General features: G+C 43.2%; 2 protein-coding genes across 7 annotated transcripts in view; one reads left to right on the top strand and one right to left on the bottom strand.

Annotated features, from left to right (window-relative positions):
• Nucleotides 1-8,548, bottom strand: MPC2 (mitochondrial pyruvate carrier 2). The gene is made up of 5 exons (XM_074857162.1): nt 8,306-8,548; nt 4,011-4,051; nt 2,057-2,141; nt 871-982; nt 1-249 (listed from the first exon to the last, which is right to left on the bottom strand). The coding sequence occupies exons 1-5, from the start codon at nt 8,409-8,411 to the stop codon at nt 192-194; spliced, it is 402 nt and encodes a 133-aa protein (XP_074713263.1). The 5' UTR covers nt 8,412-8,548; the 3' UTR covers nt 1-191.
• A 561-nt stretch (nt 8,549-9,109) lies between these two features.
• DCAF6 (DDB1 and CUL4 associated factor 6) overlaps nt 9,110-18,681 on the top strand; it is a 91,071-nt gene continuing 81,499 nt past the window's right edge. For all 6 annotated transcript variants that reach the window (XM_074857146.1, XM_074857147.1, XM_074857137.1 and 3 more), the window contains exon 1: nt 9,110-9,362. In XM_074857146.1, the coding sequence (XP_074713247.1) occupies nt 9,269-9,362 (94 nt within the window). In that variant the 5' untranslated portion in view covers nt 9,110-9,268. The remainder of the gene's footprint in view (nt 9,363-18,681) is intronic.

Below are 18,681 nucleotides of genomic sequence, written 5' to 3'. Positions count from 1 at the left end.
TTTTACTTCAATTTAAAACGTTATACTTTATTTAAATGTATGGAGATACTTTGTTATTTGCACTTAGAAAACACTTGCTCTCTAGACATTTAGATTTCCTCATTCATTTTCTCAGAGGAAAAAACATTAAAATTAGTGAAGCTAGGTCCCATGGGAAAGGGTTTGTGCGTTGTTGGATTTCACGTGTCGGGTTAAGCATCTCTTTGCTGCAGCTGCTCTTGTTGTTTTGCTTTTAGCTCCTGATTATACCTACAGGGGACCAAAAAAAAAAAAAAAAGCACAGACTAAGAATAGAACACCAGTTACAGTAACAGTGTCTTCCTAACAATTTGTTCAGCAGAGGAGGTTTAAAATTACAATGGACTTGAGGGTGGAAACTCAGGATAGGTTAGTTTAGTTCATGTAAGAAATTCCAAACTGGTTGTTAAGTTTGCCTCATTCCTGGCCAGCACTGAAGCCAGAGAACTCCAAATTTTCCCCTCGGGAAATAATTAAAAGATAAAAAATAAAATGCTGCTCTGCTTAACAACTCTTTGATCCACTGAAAGCTGACAGAAGTACAAAGCTTACGAGGAGAAGGAAGTCTAGGCTCTCTGTCAGACCTATAGGTTTTAAAGAATGCCTTAGATCCAGAAACTACAGCTTACATACAGCATTCCTTAAAACATGCTCCAGCTAAACTGAAAATATGTGAAGCTTCACTCCCACTCAACTGGAAAACTAACAATGTAGCAAAAAAGTTCTGAAATGTTTCATTAATTGTTGAGTTCCCCTTGCCTGTTGCACTGACATTGAGGCTGGTAGAATTCATAAATTCCTGGTTAAGATGAGGTTTAGTTATAGTATGTAGTCGCCTTTCTTAACGCATACCTCCATATTCGGAAGAGTTGAGAGCCACCAGCACAGCCAACAAAGAAGTTCACAGCAAACAGACTCCAGTTTTTAGGGATAATAACTAGAGAGTACCTTGACCAAATAAGGCCTGTTGAATGAAAGGGAAAGTTTAAAGATGTTAAGTCTTTAAAGTGAAATATTCAGTCATTCCCCTAAGTTTGGAGACAGAATCACAGGCCAGTTTAAGTAAACAAGTTTTACAATTTCATGTTAGACAACTGCTTTTCTTCTAACTAGCCATTTCTCAGTTAAAAGCGCATCAAGTGCCAGTGGGACAGCTATGGGTATGTATTGCATTTTTCCAGAATAACTAGGCAATAAGGTCAATCATAGTCTTAGTATCAAACAAAAATCCTGTGCACTCTACAGCAGTCTAGACCTTAATTCTCCAGCACAGCTGCAGGGTAGTGGCATTTTGCAGTAGTGTAGCCAGCTTGCTGCCCCAGCTTAGAGATTACAGAAAGCACCAGTTAAGAAAGGTTTACGTACCATGCAAAATGCACAGCACTGTCTCAGATATCAGAGTAAAGCCTGGAGAATGAAGAAGGTGGCAGCTGTAATTTTGATTTTCAGCTTTAGCTGCCACAAGTGCTGCCCCTGACAAGATCTGGTAGAACACCTTGAATACAAAATACTGTTTCTGTCAAGTGTGAAAATTCACAGCAGACAGCAGTGCAGCAGTCCGTGTACCTACCCCTGCTTCCAAGTTCTTTTGACCCATGGAAATTCCTTCCAGTTACATTAGGGTAATTACCATTGTTTAATCTCTTAAAGTCAGTTCTAAAAAAGTCACTATATCCTGGATTGATTTCAAAATTACTTGACCTGAAGCGAAAGAGGTCACTTAGTGGAATGAGTGGTATCATTGTAACTTAAGGTTGAAACTCGTATCCTAACTCATAACAACTTCCTCTGGACAATTCCAAATTAAGACACGTGTAGAAAACTGTTACATAATTACAGAACCCTTACAGATTTGATAGCAAATATAGGTCTGTCCTAGAATTATCATCCAACAGCAATAGTGAGAGATACCATATTATAGTTAAGCCTTTTCTATGGAAGTGGATTAGTACTGATGGAGGATTCAAAAAGATACCCAGTTTTAAAGATAAACAGTTTTAGAGAGGGCGCTGTGAAAGCACGGAGTAACTGGCTTTACCTGTGGCCATTAGTACTGCAGACTGTGCTGTGCTGAGCTTTTCTGCTGGTCTGGTCATATCAGCCATTCCAGCACATACCAAACCCTGTAAAGAGAAATTCAGTGAGCACCAGTCCGGTACCAGGACCTCCTGTGACCGATCAAATGCTTTACAAGGGGAAGTTGCTTCACAGCTCGGTGCTTATTCTATATGTATTTTGCAGGAGATGGGATGCATTGTATGAGCAGAGGAATTAGACTCTCGGAGACACCATCCACTTCTAGTCCCTTGCGGTAGGAATAAGAACGCAGTTAAGGGGGCTACAACTGGCTTGCAATAAAATCCCAGGCACTGGCAATTTTATATTAATTTAAGAACAAGGTTAATTTAAGCACAGCTGCTTAAGAAAGCAGATGAAAAAAAAAAAATTGGTTTTCAGGCAACAAAGAGAAGCTTATCTAATGAAGGCCCTTATTCCTAAAGCTCAGGCTAAGATATTGCTGGTAGAGATGCAGGTGTGATACCATAGTCTTCACTCAGCTTCATGTGAGGAGGTGAAAGTGCTTCTTTTTTAATATAATTTCAGTATAAGTAGAAAACTTCCAGGTGAAGTGAGGAATAGCTTGGCTGATCTACTTGACAGCATTACTAGCAAACATGCTGCTTGATCTGTTTTGTTGTGTTATTGCCCTCTACTGGAAATACAATTTCATGTTCGTGTTACACGAGTTCACAAAAAAAAAAACCAACCCCAAAACCAAAATCCCACAAATAAGAGAGTGTCCTAATGCTTTTAATTCACTGACTGCCACTACGGACTCCTTTGGCTCCAATCAAGAAACCAGTTTTCAAGGGCAGACACTTCCGTGTGCTGCCTCACTGACGGGACTGATACTGGTGCCGTGGTGCCATGGAGGTGCAGACTTTCAGCACGCTCAGGGAACTGCAGTAAACACGCCTTTGCCATGTAGGGGGAAAGTAATTTTAACTTCTCAGTGAAGAACTTCACTGTGAGCTTAGAGAACTCTTCCTGCATGTTCACAAAAGAAAAACCATCTGTGTGTAAGCTCTTTTGATACAGCAGCAGTCGACACCGGCCTGCTCAGAAGAGTTGCCTGTATGCTCAGGCTGGAGAGCACGTTGCCTACCTAGGAGAGCCCCTGCGACAGGGGAAGGTTAACCAGGGTTACTGGAGCTCCAGTGGAGTCTGACAAAGAAACCAAGCTACAGCTTAGGCCATAACGTGTTGCCTGTGGCCTATAAAAAGTTGGGGTTCACAATGGCAAATTTACAAACCAGCTGGCAATAGGAAGAGCAGGTTATATCCTTGCTTGTTATCAAACAAGGAGATTAAACAGCTTTATGATTTTAAACGTCACTTATTTTATCTGTACCAATACAACAACTAGGAAGAGCACAGTGAATTAGGAGGAGGCATATACTTCACCAAGGCATGTAACCAAGTGGGAAGCAGAACTGCATGGGAAGCAGAGAGCTACTGATAGCCAAAATGGCAGTTGCCTTTTTTCTTTTGTTTTCTCAAGATTACCTTGCTCTCTGACACACTTTAACCTGCCTTCAAACTATGAGGCTTAGGAATTGGCTTCCTTAAGATAGTCTTCAAATTCCTCAATCTCAGAAGAAACACACGCTTTAAAAGAGTTTTGAATGATGCCACCTCAGGCCTACCTTGAGCAACAGTTAGTGTTTCACAAGAGAAAGCTTTTGTGAAACTTTCAGTGAAGAGTACAGTTTTTCCACAGAGCATTTTTTCCCCCCGCTGTATCCCTTCCACGTTGTGCTATGTGTTATTAAAGCTGATTTTGTTCCTCTCCATATATTAAAAATTAAAGCCTTGGTATTAAACCTTTCTGTAGGCTGAGGTATCTGCTGGGAAACTCTTGCTTGCTCAATGGGTTGCTGCAGATTGCCCTCTGATTGACATCCAGACACCATCTGGCATCTTATACTTACCCATTTCATAATAGGTGCCCAGAAAAACACTGTTTTGGGACCTGTGGGAGGAGGGGGGAAAAAAAAAGAAGTTAAATTATTCAGTGAGATGTAGCTGTTTTAATATCCACAGTAAGTTTTGGGTTTATTTTGAGGTTTTTTTAATAACGAATTGTGTATATTAGCACTGTTTCTACCACTGTACAAGCTCTATCACCTAATACTCATAGTTCATCAACTCAGTGCATCAACCTTCAGTTGTGTAATCAGTTCACCCATTTCTGCAACAGATGAGTAGGATTTTGTATTTCCATTTTTAAGCAAACCAGGACACTAGAGCAGGCAAAATACATTTATAATGAAAAGAGTTATGATAAGGCCTAGGAATAGTGAAGACAGTTTCTATATAATGATTAAAATCTCCTCTGCAGCTGGACTAACAGAATTAGTAGTTGAAGTATTTGTGAACTGAACCTTTTAAACCAAAACCCCCAAATATTTTATTACTGGTAACAAGTCAGTCCCTCCTTCCCTTCCCAAACCACAGCCCACCTCTTCATGCTACAGAAGACATGCTGCACAGCAGCATTAGATGGTTAAAGAGAGAGTACAAATTGCAAACATAAGTAGCAGTAAATGTCACAAGGAGAGTGTCCTCATTCACCTCTAATCTGCACCTCTGAATAACCATGTCTTTCTAGCAGAAACAATCAACCAATCAACCCTACACCCCAATCAGCAAAGAAGGATTATGGAAGGAGAGGACAAAATCTACAGAAGGAAAGGAGAAAAGTCAATGGAACAGGATCTGGGGGAAAACATCTCTCTTACAAATACCTACATCCTATAGCGGTGCTAAAATGGCAACTGGTTGGTTAAAACAACATACTGTAATGCCACACCTACAACATGCAGACTGCCGACCATGCCAGAAATCATTAATCTAGGACTACTGCTCAAAGTCTTAAAAGTGAGACCACGATCCAAAGTATTAATCTGCCACACGGGGAGACAGTCAGGACACTGGTTCTGATTTCATCAAAACACATTAAATTTTAGGTCTTGCTAGGCCACTGCACAGCATTCTGATAACATGCAAGATGAAGCCAAGTTTTCACTGCAATATGTTACATATTACGAGTAAAGTTTTTAAATATAAATGATAAACACTAGGACTTTGGATGCTTGTTTTTTATGTGAGCTAATTTTTCACTAACAATTCAGCCTTAAAAAGGCCCCGCAGTAACTATTTATACTCCCTGTTTTAAGCACCCTCAAGTTTAAAACTATGACTTGGGAAAAATCAACCATCAAGCTGCTAGAGCAAGCACCTGTGAAGCAACTCCTAACTTGGAGGATAAGACTAACTGTTGCAAACATCAGTTGCTCCATCACCTTAAAGCCGACTAAGCCCTATAAAAGGGCACGGCAACTGCAGCACAGAAAACGTCAAAAACCAGCCTGGCAGCTTTGCATAAAGCCCCATAAAGCCCTCTTAGACCCACACTGCTTGTGATAGTGATCAAGTCTCGAAGTGCAGTTACTAACTACTAGCACATTACTTTTTGCTTGGATAACTAGATGTTTCTACCTACACAGGATTTAATTTTTCTTAGGATGCCTGGGGTTGTGGAGCCACTAAAACTGTTTAATGTTGTTGAATAAATAGAGCTCAATATTAATCCTTTAAAGATAGAAACTTCAGTTGCTGTTCTCTTAGGCAGCTACTTAGTATGTCAGTGTCAGGCTGCAAATATATATAAATCAGTCTTACAGAGGTCCCATGGAAGTAGCTTTAATTGCCATCATCGATTTTCTTCTAAAACACAAATTCAGATTTGGAGTACTAGAGAATGTGGAGCGAGTATAAATTATTAAATTGACATAGCCTAAACAGCTAGTAAAGTTTTCACGACAATCAACATTAATTTTCATTAATAATATATAACTTGATAATTTAAAACTGTTGGCTACAAAAGGAAGAAACAATTGAAGACAAGTAAGGTACCAAGCCAAACTTGTTAGAAGGGAAGACTGTCAAACGCCTTAAACGCCTCTCCTGGAGGCACTCCAAGTAAGTACCCAGCCAGGCCGAGCTCTTCCCAGGTCCTGACTCCTGCAATTTTTCCAAGGATGAATTTGACAGCAGCACATCAGAGCAGGGGCATACCAGAGGCTAATCTGGATACCATGTCTGTGACCAGTTGATAGAATTTACAACTTCTATTAAATGTAAGAAGTCTTTGTTCTGGAGAGTTTAGATTAATCAGGCAAAGTGAACCAAAGAGGCCACAGGAGAGGGAGTACAAGCTCAGCCCACGCTTCCCTGTAGCTGCCAAGAGTGATGTTCCCCACTCTGTGGCAGCCTGGGGAGTTGGTATGCTGTACCCCAGGCCCTTCGCTCTCCTCCAGCAGCCTCGCTCTGTGCAACGCCAGCCAAAGAAACAGCTTTTCAGACCAGGCATCAATTATTTTACTGGAAGCCGCCTTTGTGCCAGAAAAGAAGGAAGCATTGTTCTTCATTTCTCACAAGTGATTTATAATTTCATGATAATGACACTTATATTCCTAAATTAGACTAGAAACTTAGATATCACCAGAGATAAAGTGTGAGCCTTTCATTTTTAACCTACTTGTTTTGCCGTCAGAGTGACATCTATTGCATAACTTTCTCACAGACCCACCTTCAAGACATTCAAGGCTGAAACATAAGTGGCAGAGATTCAGTTTCGATACCTGTTTGGTCTGTGGCTTTTCTCTCTTACGCCATCAGTACAGGTTATGGCAGATATATATATATATATATTCATACATACAGACTCAGAGTCCCTAAAAAATGTTTTGGGTTTTTTTAAAAATTAATTTCAACCTTATGGTGGTGAACAAAAGTGGCCCACAGGCAGTTCTGTGAAGTGAAAGGCACTGCAAGAGAACCTCCAAAGCCTTTTCCAGTTAGTACTACAGTTCTGATGAATGAACATAGAGGTTCCCAGTGCTTGCCATGCCGTGTATTCAATAAAAGCAACTGGAAGCTGCCGCATTTCACAGAGGGTGAATGTGGCACTCAGAGGCTTGGCCCCTTTACAGTGGAAGTGCTGGATGTATTGACTCTTTATATATAAAAATTGCATTAATGTTAAATATATATATAGGTCGAGTGAATTCAGTACAAATCAGACATTTTGACAACTGCAGTTTTCACTCTTTAGTTGTGATTTCTTTAAAGCAACAATTTTCGTTTCAAGAAAAGACCGTTATAGGAGGATGGACCAACTGGCTGAAAACTAAAGTCCATTTTCACAGTGCATATTCCAGGTAAGTGAAGAGTCAAGGACGCGTATTACACTGAAACAAAACAGTGGGAACAGCAGCCTATGGAATTTTAGGATTTTATCAATCACTCTTTTAAACTACCCTATGCAATTTGTTTACATAACAAACATCACCTACATGGCACTGAAGCAGATGATTTTACAAGAGGTTTCTCCCTAATAACACAAAAAACCCCATGTTTGCTCAAGTAAAGGTAAGCTTTAGGTCAGGTAAGGGTAGCTCATTTCAGGGAAACTCGAAGCCCTTCCACAGGAGCCCTTCAGCTACGAGAGTGGATTCATGCAGGGCACAAGTTGTCTTTGGCAGGAGTGCTGGATTCGGCAGAAAGAAATGAAAGCAAAGAGAAGCTTGACTTAAACCAGAGTACACTTGAAGATCAGAAATCCCTGCAGCGCTTCCCCCCTAGTTTTTCAGCACATCCATTTGAAAGAAGTGACTGCTGAAGCCTTCAGGCCCCTTTGGAAATCATCACATCCCCTGGATTAGGATCAGGTAGCCCAGCTACGGATTCAAACCGTGGAGTAACACGATAGGGACACTCCAGTACACTCGTGAGTTGCAGGAGGCGGGAGGAACAATTAGTATCGTGCCTGCCTTTTTTATTTTTTCTTTCCAAATAAAAGAAGTTTCCCCTTAACAAGCAGAAGCCCACTCTTGGGCAGTTTTCCCCATGCCAGAATCACAGCAACAGAGGTGCGACTCTGCGGCCCCGATTCGGCTTCCCCACCCGCAGGAGGGGAAACCGACCGGCCCGATTCTGCGGCCCCAATTCCGCCTCCTCCCCGCCTCCGCCGCCGGCAGACCCCGGTGCCCAGCGCTCTGGCACCCCCGTTGGCTCCCCGCGCCAGGCAGCCCCCGGAGGGACCCGCCGCCTCTTCCTCCGCGGGCCCAACCAAGGTGACCCCTCAGCCCCCGACCCCTGGTGCGGAGGCGGCGCAGCCCAGCAGCCGTTGGGCCGCCGGCGGAGGAGGACGCCCCGTTACCTGCCGGGTGGTTGTAAAAGGGCCGGAACCGCGGCGGCAGCTTGAGCTCGATGCGGTCAAGCAGGCGGTGGTAGGAGGCGCGGAGTCCCGCGACGGCGGCCGCCATGTCGGGGCGCTGAGGGGGACGCGGGGGCCGGGCGGCGGTGGCGGGACAGCGGCGGTGGCGGGTGCCGGTAGCTGGGTCCCTCCGCGACCCACTGTCCTTCCACCGCTGCCAGCGAGCCCCGCCTACCTGTCACCCCGTGCCGGGGGGAGGAGCCCCGCTCCCCGCGCGCTGATTGGCGCCTCTGTGAGGGGCGGGGCGGGGCGGAGCGATTCGCGCGGCGCTATTGGTTAGGGCGGCCTGCCCCCGCCCCGTGAGGAGAGCTGGCGCCAGCGCGCTCGGGGAGGTATCCCGGCCTGGAAGGGCACGAGCGCCCGGCTCAGAGATGGCCGCTGGTGCCGCTTCACTCTCCCATTCAAGATGGCCGGCGCGGGGAACCCTGAGCCGTGACTATACGCCAGAACCCAAGATGGCCGCCTCGCAGCTTCGTCGCTCGGCTCGAGAGCCGGTTTGGCCGGCGAAGCCGAGCGCGTTGACGTCACCCGCCATGTCCACACCGCCCCCACCCCGTTCGGGGCGGGGCGGGGCGGGGCGGGGCGGGGCGGGGCCGGGCCCCATGGGGCGCCGTTGCTAGCTCGCGCGAGACGCCGGTGGTCTCGGAGCGCTGCGCCCCTCCCTGCGGCGGGGGGCGGGGCTCCGAGGGGGCGGGGCGCCATGCTGGGGGCGGGGCGCGGAGCCGCCGCCGGCCCCGCCGCCCGCCCGCTCCCTGTCGGTGCCTCGGCGCGAGGCGGGCGTGAGAGCGCCGCGCGCGCGCGGGGGCCGGCTGGTTTCCATGGTGATCGCGCGGGGCGGCCGGGACCAGCGGATCGCCCGGCACCCTCCCGCCCGCCACCGCCGCGCCCCTTCCTCCGCGCGGGGCCATGTCCCGCGGGCGCTGCCCCCACCTGCTGTGGGACGTGCGGAAGCGGAGCCTGGGGCTGGAGGAGCCCGGCCTGCTGCGGAGGCACTACCTGGGTAAGGGCGGGGGCCGCGGCGGGGGGCGGGCGCCGTCGAGCCGCCTCCCCGCGCAGGGTGAGGAGGGGACTGGTCCCCCCACGCGTGGGGAGGGGGCCGGTGGCAGCGGGTTTCCCCCCGCCCTCCCCGCGCTGGGCGGGGCGCGGTGGGAAGGGGGTCCGCACCCGGCGGTGGGGGGGCTGCCGCCAGCCGTCCCCGGGGCTGAGCCTGGTGCCCCCGCAGCGCCGGTCGCGCTTCCCCTCTTGGCCGGGCTGTCCCGCAGCAGCGGTGGCCGCCGGCCCCGAAGTTTTCTCCGCCCGGCGTGGGGCTGCCCCCCACCTCCCGCCACCCCGAGCCCTCCGCGCCCTCGGGGCTCCGCGGGGCGCGTCAGGGCCCGCGGTCCCTCCGTGCGGTGCCGCCGCCGCGGCCCGGCGGCCTCGCCCGCCCCGCGCTCCCGCCGAAGGAACTGTTGCGTGAGGGAGAACCCAGCGGGGAAGTTGGGCGGCGGCGGGTCGCGGCGGCTCCAGAGAGAGCGGCAGCCCTGGTGGATGCCCCGGGCTGAACAGGCTCCGGATTTACCGGCCCTGAGCCTCTAAAGATTGCTAACAAAACGCGTAAATGCCGGGATAATAGCGTGATTGTTCTTCGGGCTTTTCGGTGTTTCCTGGGGTTTGAAAGCTGAATGCCGGGCAGAGCCGCTTGAACGTGTTCGGTGCCGGCTTATTTAGTGTGTCTTTGTGTTCACAACTGCTCGGCAGCCATCGGGGGGGGGCGGGTGTGCCTCTAAATAAGCCTCAGCTTCTTGCTCCTGTCTCGGTCAGACGCTAAGCTAGTTATTTTCACTTTCTAAGTGCCCTCAGTTAAAAATAGCCTTAGTTTCAGTTTACGAGGCTTCAGGGAGATTTCTCTAGTGTAAAGGAACTATCGATATTCTTTGTAACGGCGCAGGTTGCATGCATTCTGCGTCTCCCCCTTCCCAAAAATATTTAAAAAAATATATATTCACGTGTTTTTGGAGGTGTGGCGGTCTGTTGTATATACCATAATGACACTAATTTGGGGGGGAGGTGGCTTTCCAGCGAACATGGCTTTATTGGTCTCAGACACATTCTTTTGTGCTTGTGTGGCAAAGTAATTCCTGCTTTTGAGTGGAAACGTTGAATGCTTGAGATGGAAGTTATTTACAGCGTTGTAAAAAGTGTATCTTTTTGTACCTCCCAAGCGTTTCTGACTGTGGTTGGTATTGGTTTTCATTTGGTTTCCTGGTGGAATTTAAGGTGGCATATCACATTACCAAGTCTAACTCAATAGCTTTCTGTCTGCGGTCCCTGAGCACTCAGTAATCCACAGCAGGTAATTGAGAAAAACAAGGTCATTGCTGGTAGGTTTCCACCTATTATAGAGAGGGTGTACGTGTGTGTAGAACCTACGTGCACATAATTCCTTTGAAAAAAAATTTTGAGGTCCTAAAATTAAAAAAAGTTGAGAACTAATGGTCTAACTGCTTTTGACTTTTGTTACGTCTTGACAGCTGTGCTTGGCCAAGTCTTAGTTGAGGATTGCCCTAACTTCTATGATCAAACGTGGATATCCTTCTGACTGGATACTTATGGAAATTTTTTTTTTCCCCTGCTCCAATTGGAGCAGAAAAGCTCAATGTTAAAATTAGGACTGTAGTGTGTAGACTTTGAAGAAGCACCGTAAGACCTTCTTCTTTGCTTTTACATGATTGTGTCTCTGGCAGTTGAATTATTAAGATTTGATCAGAAGACATCATCTTCCCAGATTTATTAAGATCTCTTTTCTGGATGCTGCTCCAATAACATGTGCATACCTTTAGTGAAAAAGAAAATCCCTCTGGTGACTAGGTTAAGGTCTCATATTTACTGTTTTTTTGTTTAACCTAAACATGTTCAGTAGTTTTGTAGCCCTGAGAAAACAGGACCTGGGAGAGGCTTCCCACTGAATTGATGTTAAAATCAGCACTGGTGGTGGCAAGAGTTGCTCAGCTCTGACCGACTTCTGCTTTTAACGAAAGGGGTTAGTACGTGGTGTGCTTGTCTCCTAGACCCATCGTGCTTGTATTAAAAATGGCATTTATGGCCTTAATAGACCCACTGATTTTGCTGCTAGTCAGGTGTGATTACTTGAGCATAGCTTTACCAGAAGATGGGCACGTTGTTTGTTGTGCCTTTTTATGTGCAGTTTAGTGTCTTATACGGGTCTTTTCTCTTTCAGACTTCAGCAGTTCTATGTAGGAGCTTTGTTATTGGGACACATACTGAGACCACGGTGGTCGGATAGGTAACGCTGGTTGTTGGTCATGGCTGATCTAGTCAGCATGGGAAGTAAGGTTTCTTCCTATTTATACTGGTTTTATACTGTTTCAACAGTCTGACAGAACAAATGCAAGTCAGGCATTTCATTTTGACTTAGTAATAGTATTGGGAGATTCGAGGCATTGTCCATGTGCATTTTTTGCTTTTTGTTTTGTTTGGGGTTTTTGTTAGGGTGAGGATTTTTTTATAAATTTGTCAAAACAATCATGGATACCGGTACAAAATAAAGTAGGTTATATGTCTCTCTGTTGTCTGCTGCTCTTTTTCAGCCAGCGAATCAAAGGAGAACCCTCATAGCAAGTCCATAACTAACAATGCAGTTCACAGTGTGTTGGAAGGTGTGTATGTGTGAACGATACTTGCATAGTGAACCAGTCATTTGAATGGTGCTGTTATGCTACAGTATAAAATATGGGAAATACTGTAGGTGACTATGTATTGAAGAGAGACATCCGAGAACTAACTATGGTTTCCTACGTACTCTGTGTTTTAAAGCTTCATGTGAACTGGCAATCAAGTGGCAATCTATTTATAGCCTCTTTCAGCTTTCAAAAACAGCTGCTCTAGGAAGGATCTGTGCATCGTACTGTACCTTTCTATGCAGATAGTTTGCTCCTGGAATTTATATCCTTGCAAACCTCTGTCTGATTTTGCAAGATCTCTAAATAATTGCTCTGAAACCTAGTCGGTTCTGGACAGAGTTCCAGAGGAAAGTCTTATGGAGACGGGCCAATATATATGTACCTGAGACGTGTCCTTCAGGTGTTACCATTTGGTAAGAGTTCCCACTGTGATGACAGAGGGAAGATGCGGGTCTTACCAATGTGTCTGTTAGCTATGTTTTCTTCAGTATTTATAGGCTAATTAGTCTCAATTTCAGACAGTGCTTGTATCTGAAGTCTCCAGAGAAAGCCAAACCTTGGGGAGGCTGTCAGTAACGCTCTTTGATTCAGTTTGGGCATGGTCTTAGCCTAATGCTAGCAGGAGGAGTCCTGTTGCTGGATCATGGATGGAGACTGAGTTTCAGAGTACTTTCAGTTGTTAAAAACATCACAGTGCTTTTACAGAGAAAAACGTTGGTGGTAAACTGTAGTATCCAATTAACATTCTGCTTTGAAGCTGGCAATTGTAATTATTCAGTCATGATACTTTCCCAAGAATTCCCAAACCTTTGTTATGATCTTGTATCATTGTGGCAATATTTCAGTGACTAACAACCGTATCAGTTCTGATAGCAGGTGAAGTGTTCAGTGCCATCACAATAAAGGCCTCTGTATGGATGAACTATAGCATGTAATAATTTGACTAGAGAAATAGCAGCGTGGGTTTCTTGCAAGAAAGAAGCGAGTCCATAATTCCTCTGAAGTATTTCATGTCATGGGTTTATTTGCTTTTCTGTGAAAGGTCATGCTGCTGAGGATGGCTCTGTTTAGCCAGGAGGAAGACTGAAGACTTTTTTTTTGTGTGTGTTAACTGGCATAGCAGGTTATCCAGAGAAAATCTGCTGCTCTGGAATAGTTTGCGGAGAGGAACTGATAACACTTTTTAGCTCAGAGTGATTGTTGGAAGTTGTGGTGCTTGATACAATAGAAACAACTATCAGAATAAGTCAGTTCTCCTTGATCTCCGATATCCTCGTTCACTTCTAAAACCTTCTTTCCTTGTGATACAGAATTTTTAAGCTTACCACATTTCTTAGAGATAGTGTTGTGATGTAGTCTCCTGAGCTTCCACTCCTACCCCCTTTAAAGACTCTTTCATATCTTACTAAGTTTTTCTCATCCTGTTTTAAAAGATTTGGTAAAGGTTTGAAATCTATAAATTAACTGTAAGGAAACCAGTAGTTAGGTTCATTCTGGTCAAATTTTGTAAAGTTTCGATGGCTGTTGCTAAAAAGAGAAGTGTAAATTTATTATTATGTAGGTAGGGAGAACTTATTAAACTTACCAGGTGTCAGTAGCTCCTCCTTTTTACCGAGATGAACCATAGTAAAACCAAAACTAATTGCAGTTTTGAAGTAAGTTGATTGCCATGTTCATAGGTAGGGTTGAAAAACAGGATAGGCAAGAATAGCTGCTATGTGTATGGACAACTGATTAGTCTTGATATTGACTGTGTTATGTTCATTACCTTATTAGTTTATAAAACTAGTAGTGGCTCATTGAATGTAGATAGAATTGAGCATTGCTGTTGAACATTTAGTTCTTCCTAAAATACATTGCCCAGGACGTGAGAGTGAAATGAATTCCATAAAATACTGAAAACTTTCATTCTCTCTGTTGCTTTTCCTTGGACAAACAAACAAAAACCAGCAGAGATGGAAACTTGAATGTTAGGGAGAACAATTAGAAAGAGATGGGTTACTTTCCCCAAGTTTTGCTCCAGCTATGTTTCAACATATGGTATCTTAGTCTTCAGAAATAATGCAGAATAAGAAGGGTCAGACAGCTTTAAAATGATCAGTTTTGTAGTTGGTGCTCTTGCAGACTTGGAGATAGTCACAGAGTATTTAATCTGCCTTTCTTCAATTCTTTGAATAATACTTTTGATGCTTTGTTATTTCAGGTCCACTGTTACATTTCATGTCCTAAACCTCTGGCATGAATTTTCATTTCCAGCATGAATTAAAAACACTCATCTGTCACGGCTAAAACCCAGAGTTGGTAGAAGTGTTTCATGTTGTTTTTTCTTCTACAAGTCTAGCAAATTAACTGCTACTTGAAAAAGGACCCTTATAAATTTACCTGGTTGTCTGATGATGAGGACATGTCCTGGACACAAATGACTGACTGCTGTTTTAACATAAACAGTGTGGCTTCCTGATGTGCAGCGTCCTCCACTGCACTCTGGTATGTGCCAGAAAACCAGTTCTGTAGTGATATATTCTGGCATACACCAAGTATTTTGTGAAACTAAACTTAACTGAAGATTTTAGAAAGATGCAGTTGAACTCCCCAAATTTTCTTCGTTAGTGATGTTTTCCAAATACTAGAAATAGGCAGAGTCAGAATTGAAGTCCACTGTGTAATGAATTAATTGGAGGAAAATACATTTTTGAAACAAAACTAAACATCTTTAACGTGCTCAATCTAATATATGTCAGGCAGGAAATTTGGTGTAGTCATTGGATTTTCAGTGGTTGTGTAGAAAAGTTTGGCGTATAAGAGCACTTCAGAAAAAGAATGTTGCTTTTTAATTGTCAAAACCACAAGAGAGTTGGGTATTGCCTTAAACTGGATATGTTTTGGGCTTTTTTCCCTGTTAATAAAAGCAAGACTTAGTGACTATAGTCCTTAAAAAAATTACAGATGGGCAATTGAAAGAGCAATGTGTCATCAAGACCTGTTGATAACAAATTGAATTTGGAGGAGTTTAATGAAGAGACTATGTCTAAAATGAGTTCCCTCATACCATCTCATTTAAATTGGTACCAAGGAATAGAAAGGCACAATGCATATGTATAAAACAGCTTTTTTAAAAATGTTAGGAGTGATCCTAGCACATAAAGACTAATGATTTTTTTTCTAGTTCCAAGTAGATCAAGTGAGATAATAGACACCCATTTTAAATGTTTTAATAGAATAATTTGTAGAAAGTAGCATGCTATCAGTAAAGGAAAATAAAAATATAGCAGAGTCATCTGGAGAAGGCAACAAATGAAGAAAAGCTGGCTGGTTATAATTTGGTACATACCAGAGAACCAGAAAGAGATGTGAGCTGGGAAGCAGGATTAAGGTTGGATGAGTATTTCTGGTGTCTGAGTGCTGAATACTTAGTTTTAATTTCAGTCTAATCAGCCTTCTGTTATCTTTGGGATTATTACACTTGTAGACGAACTGAGCAATTGAAGTGGAGATAGATGTAGGAGCCAGTTGGACCTGCAAGTGGTGCAGCCATGTAGCACTACACTATGTACATTTGATAGCTTGTTTTGCTGCTATCTCAGGGATCTTTGCTTGTAGTTAACAATAACATTGACCTTTTCTCAGTTACATCTTCCCTGTGTGTTTTGGGGTTTAATTGTTATGGTTTGTGTTACTGCTTCTGTCTCAGTGTTGTCCCACCTTGCTCCTACTCAATGATAAAATGTTGTTAATCGCTTTAGCATATTTTCTTTTTTGAAAAAAATGTGCTATGCAGGGTCTGGGATTACTCAGTGCCTTCTGTCACTCTGTCCTGAAATAAGAGAATAATTTCTGATGTTAGTTTTTAGGATTTGGGGGATTGATAGGAGTACAACTTATGGTTTTTATGTACTAACATCAATTTGGGAAAAACTGTAAACCCTTACAGATCACATTATGATGTTCTTTGGTGGTACTACTTTGCTGAAGCTTGTTTTTTGGGTTTTGTTTTTTCTTTTTTTATAGTACTGTCTAGATCAGAAGTTGATGTTATCGATGAGCCTACTTACTGAGTTTTGATGTTTTAATTTTTTAAATCACCAATTTTATGCTGCTGTTGTATCTTGGCGTACAGCATAAAAACATGGGAGGGGGATTTCTGGCATTACATACAAATACTTCCAGCCTAAGTGGAGCTAGGAGGAAATGATCAAAAATTGGTACAACTGTTTCAGATTGTTGTTTTCTGTCCTTCAGAAATTCAAGAAGTCTTTTAAGTTGTCTGCAGTTTTGTCAGCTTTGTTCCACGTGGGCTGAATTATGCAGATGTACTTTTTGTTTTTAAGGGATTAGCTCTATGTGTAATCTCTGTGCACTGAACATTAATCATGTGTGTTAATGGTTGCCAAGAAGTATGACTGTATGTAAGTGTGTTGTAGTCCCAAGGCTTTGCATGTATAATTATATTATTTGAATTATACTCAGTTTTAGGATGCAAATATATTTACTTTATCTCCTTTGGAGTCTCAGTCTTCTCATGCAGAGAGCTGGAGACTGTAAAGATTTGTATGCGCTTTAAATATCTTTTCATTTTTTGATTGCAATATTTCATTGAATTTACATTGTATGTCTTTAAAGACAGTCTTTGTACAAAGAATGTATTTGCTTTGTAAATAACTGTAAATGTCTTGATACTGCATGTTTCAGACAGCTTCATAGTTAAGTTGCACCTTGATCTTGTAATAATGAGCTTTGGATACATGAAAGCTGTCTCTTGCTGCAAAAACAAGTTGTGTACTGCGTGTACTGGATTTGTATTTCTGGATGAGGTAGTGATGTGGGAGATCACTTTAGATCTTTATTTCTTTATTTTTTTTTTTCCTGTAGCCGCCTTCCAGTTGGATTGCTTCCATTAACTGCATTAGGGTAGACCATTAAGCGTATCTGTGTTTAGTCGCTTCTAAGTTGTTGCACTGCAATACTATGAGTTCTTGTGACTTTGCTTGTGATTCCTGAGCTTCTATCCTCGAATGTCCCCAAAATAGTCTAGTGGGATATAACTGATCATGTATCAAGAACTTGTTGACACTTGAGACTGGTCCTGTCCCAGCAGTAAGGAAAAAGATCAGTTCAGATAATACAGTGTGGCAGTCTTCAAACAAATCTGGGTTTTTCACTGATTAAGTGCAAGTTTCAGTGTTTTCATGTCTTTGGGGCTTAGTGACTTGCTGGTTCAGATGTCCCAAATGCTTTAGTATGTGTTGAATCATTAAATATTGAATGTGAATATCGTGAGATGGAATTTGAGTCACATCAGTGAATTTCAATATCCCCTTATTTTCCTCATTTTGTTCTTCGAGAATTTGCAGACTTTCCTCAGGAAAATTGAATGCATCGTTAATGCTACTGCTCTCTGCTTAGCAGATATGATGAGAAAGATGAGGATCCATCCTTTCCTTCCCTGTGAACTGAATGCATTCTGAACCATTAGTGATATTTGTTCAACCTTCATTGAACTACTGAAACTTCACCAATATAGAAAGCTATTATACAAAACCAAACCCATCTCTTTATTTAGATTACATGGCTTTGTTGTTGTTAGATTATTGTACTGTGTTCCCATTATTTACCTTTCCTAGGAAATGCGGAAAAATGTGGTTGTTCTTTAATTTGTTTTTATTTAGAAACACTGTTATGTCCTGAAAACTCTCTTCAGTAAAAAAGGAGTCTCTTCAGTTAAACAAATGGGGTTTTTGGTCATCTAGGATGAATACATACAGTTTAATGCAACAAGCAATGTAACTTTTAAAAGTAAACTTTTAAAATTTGTTTTTAAATGCCCAATGATAATTCAACTTATGTCATGGTGTTAACTTAATAGTCAACTACTACCAAGACTCGGACTCAACTTTTGACATCATCTATCTTTACACTCTAATCCTGGGCGATTTCCAGTGTTTACATTTAGAATCTCACAGGGTTGTGTACCTGTATCTGTTATGGTGTGTGTATTTATTTCACATCTTCCCCCAAACCCAGCAGTGTATAATTCCTATACTACCCAGATTAAATGGTATGTTTCATTAGGTAGGTGTGCAGAACCGTAAATGCTCTAATTCAGTTCCACCCTGTCCAAATTCTGTTTCACTGAGACATACTTGTGGGACAGGCAGGCTCTGCTTTTTTGCTACGTCTCTTTAGATATGGTGGTAAGCTTCTATATAATCACTTCTTAATCTGTTTATAAATGTGTGCTGAATTAGCTTAAACAACTTTAAGTAGTAGGATTTTATTTACCCCAGAACCTTTGTCTGAAATGGGCTAGGGGATATTCATGTGATTAGTCCTGCTGTCTGATTTGAAGAAGCAGTAGCCTCTGATAGACACTTAAAGGTAATGGAAGGACTGGCAGCAGTATTGGGCGTATGCATCTTCAGGTCTAAGTGGACGTGCCTGCTAGGAATGTCCTTCTCTTAAGAGCAGATTCCAGTAACTTTTTCTTTTCTTCTGCTAGTGATATTCCATGCTCCTGTATTCATTTTGCCTGAGTGCTTGGAGATGATAGATCATGGTTCCGCTGCTAGCAGTCTTAACTTTTGCACTGGGGTAGAGTCATACCCTTGTTTCAGCTTCTTAGGCACCTCATGTTCTTGCTGA

The sequence above is a fragment of the Strix uralensis genome, chromosome 2 (assembly GCF_047716275.1).
Source record: "Strix uralensis isolate ZFMK-TIS-50842 chromosome 2, bStrUra1, whole genome shotgun sequence".
NCBI lineage: Eukaryota > Metazoa > Chordata > Aves > Strigiformes > Strigidae > Strix > Strix uralensis.
This window is presented reverse-complemented; position numbering and strand designations above follow the sequence as displayed.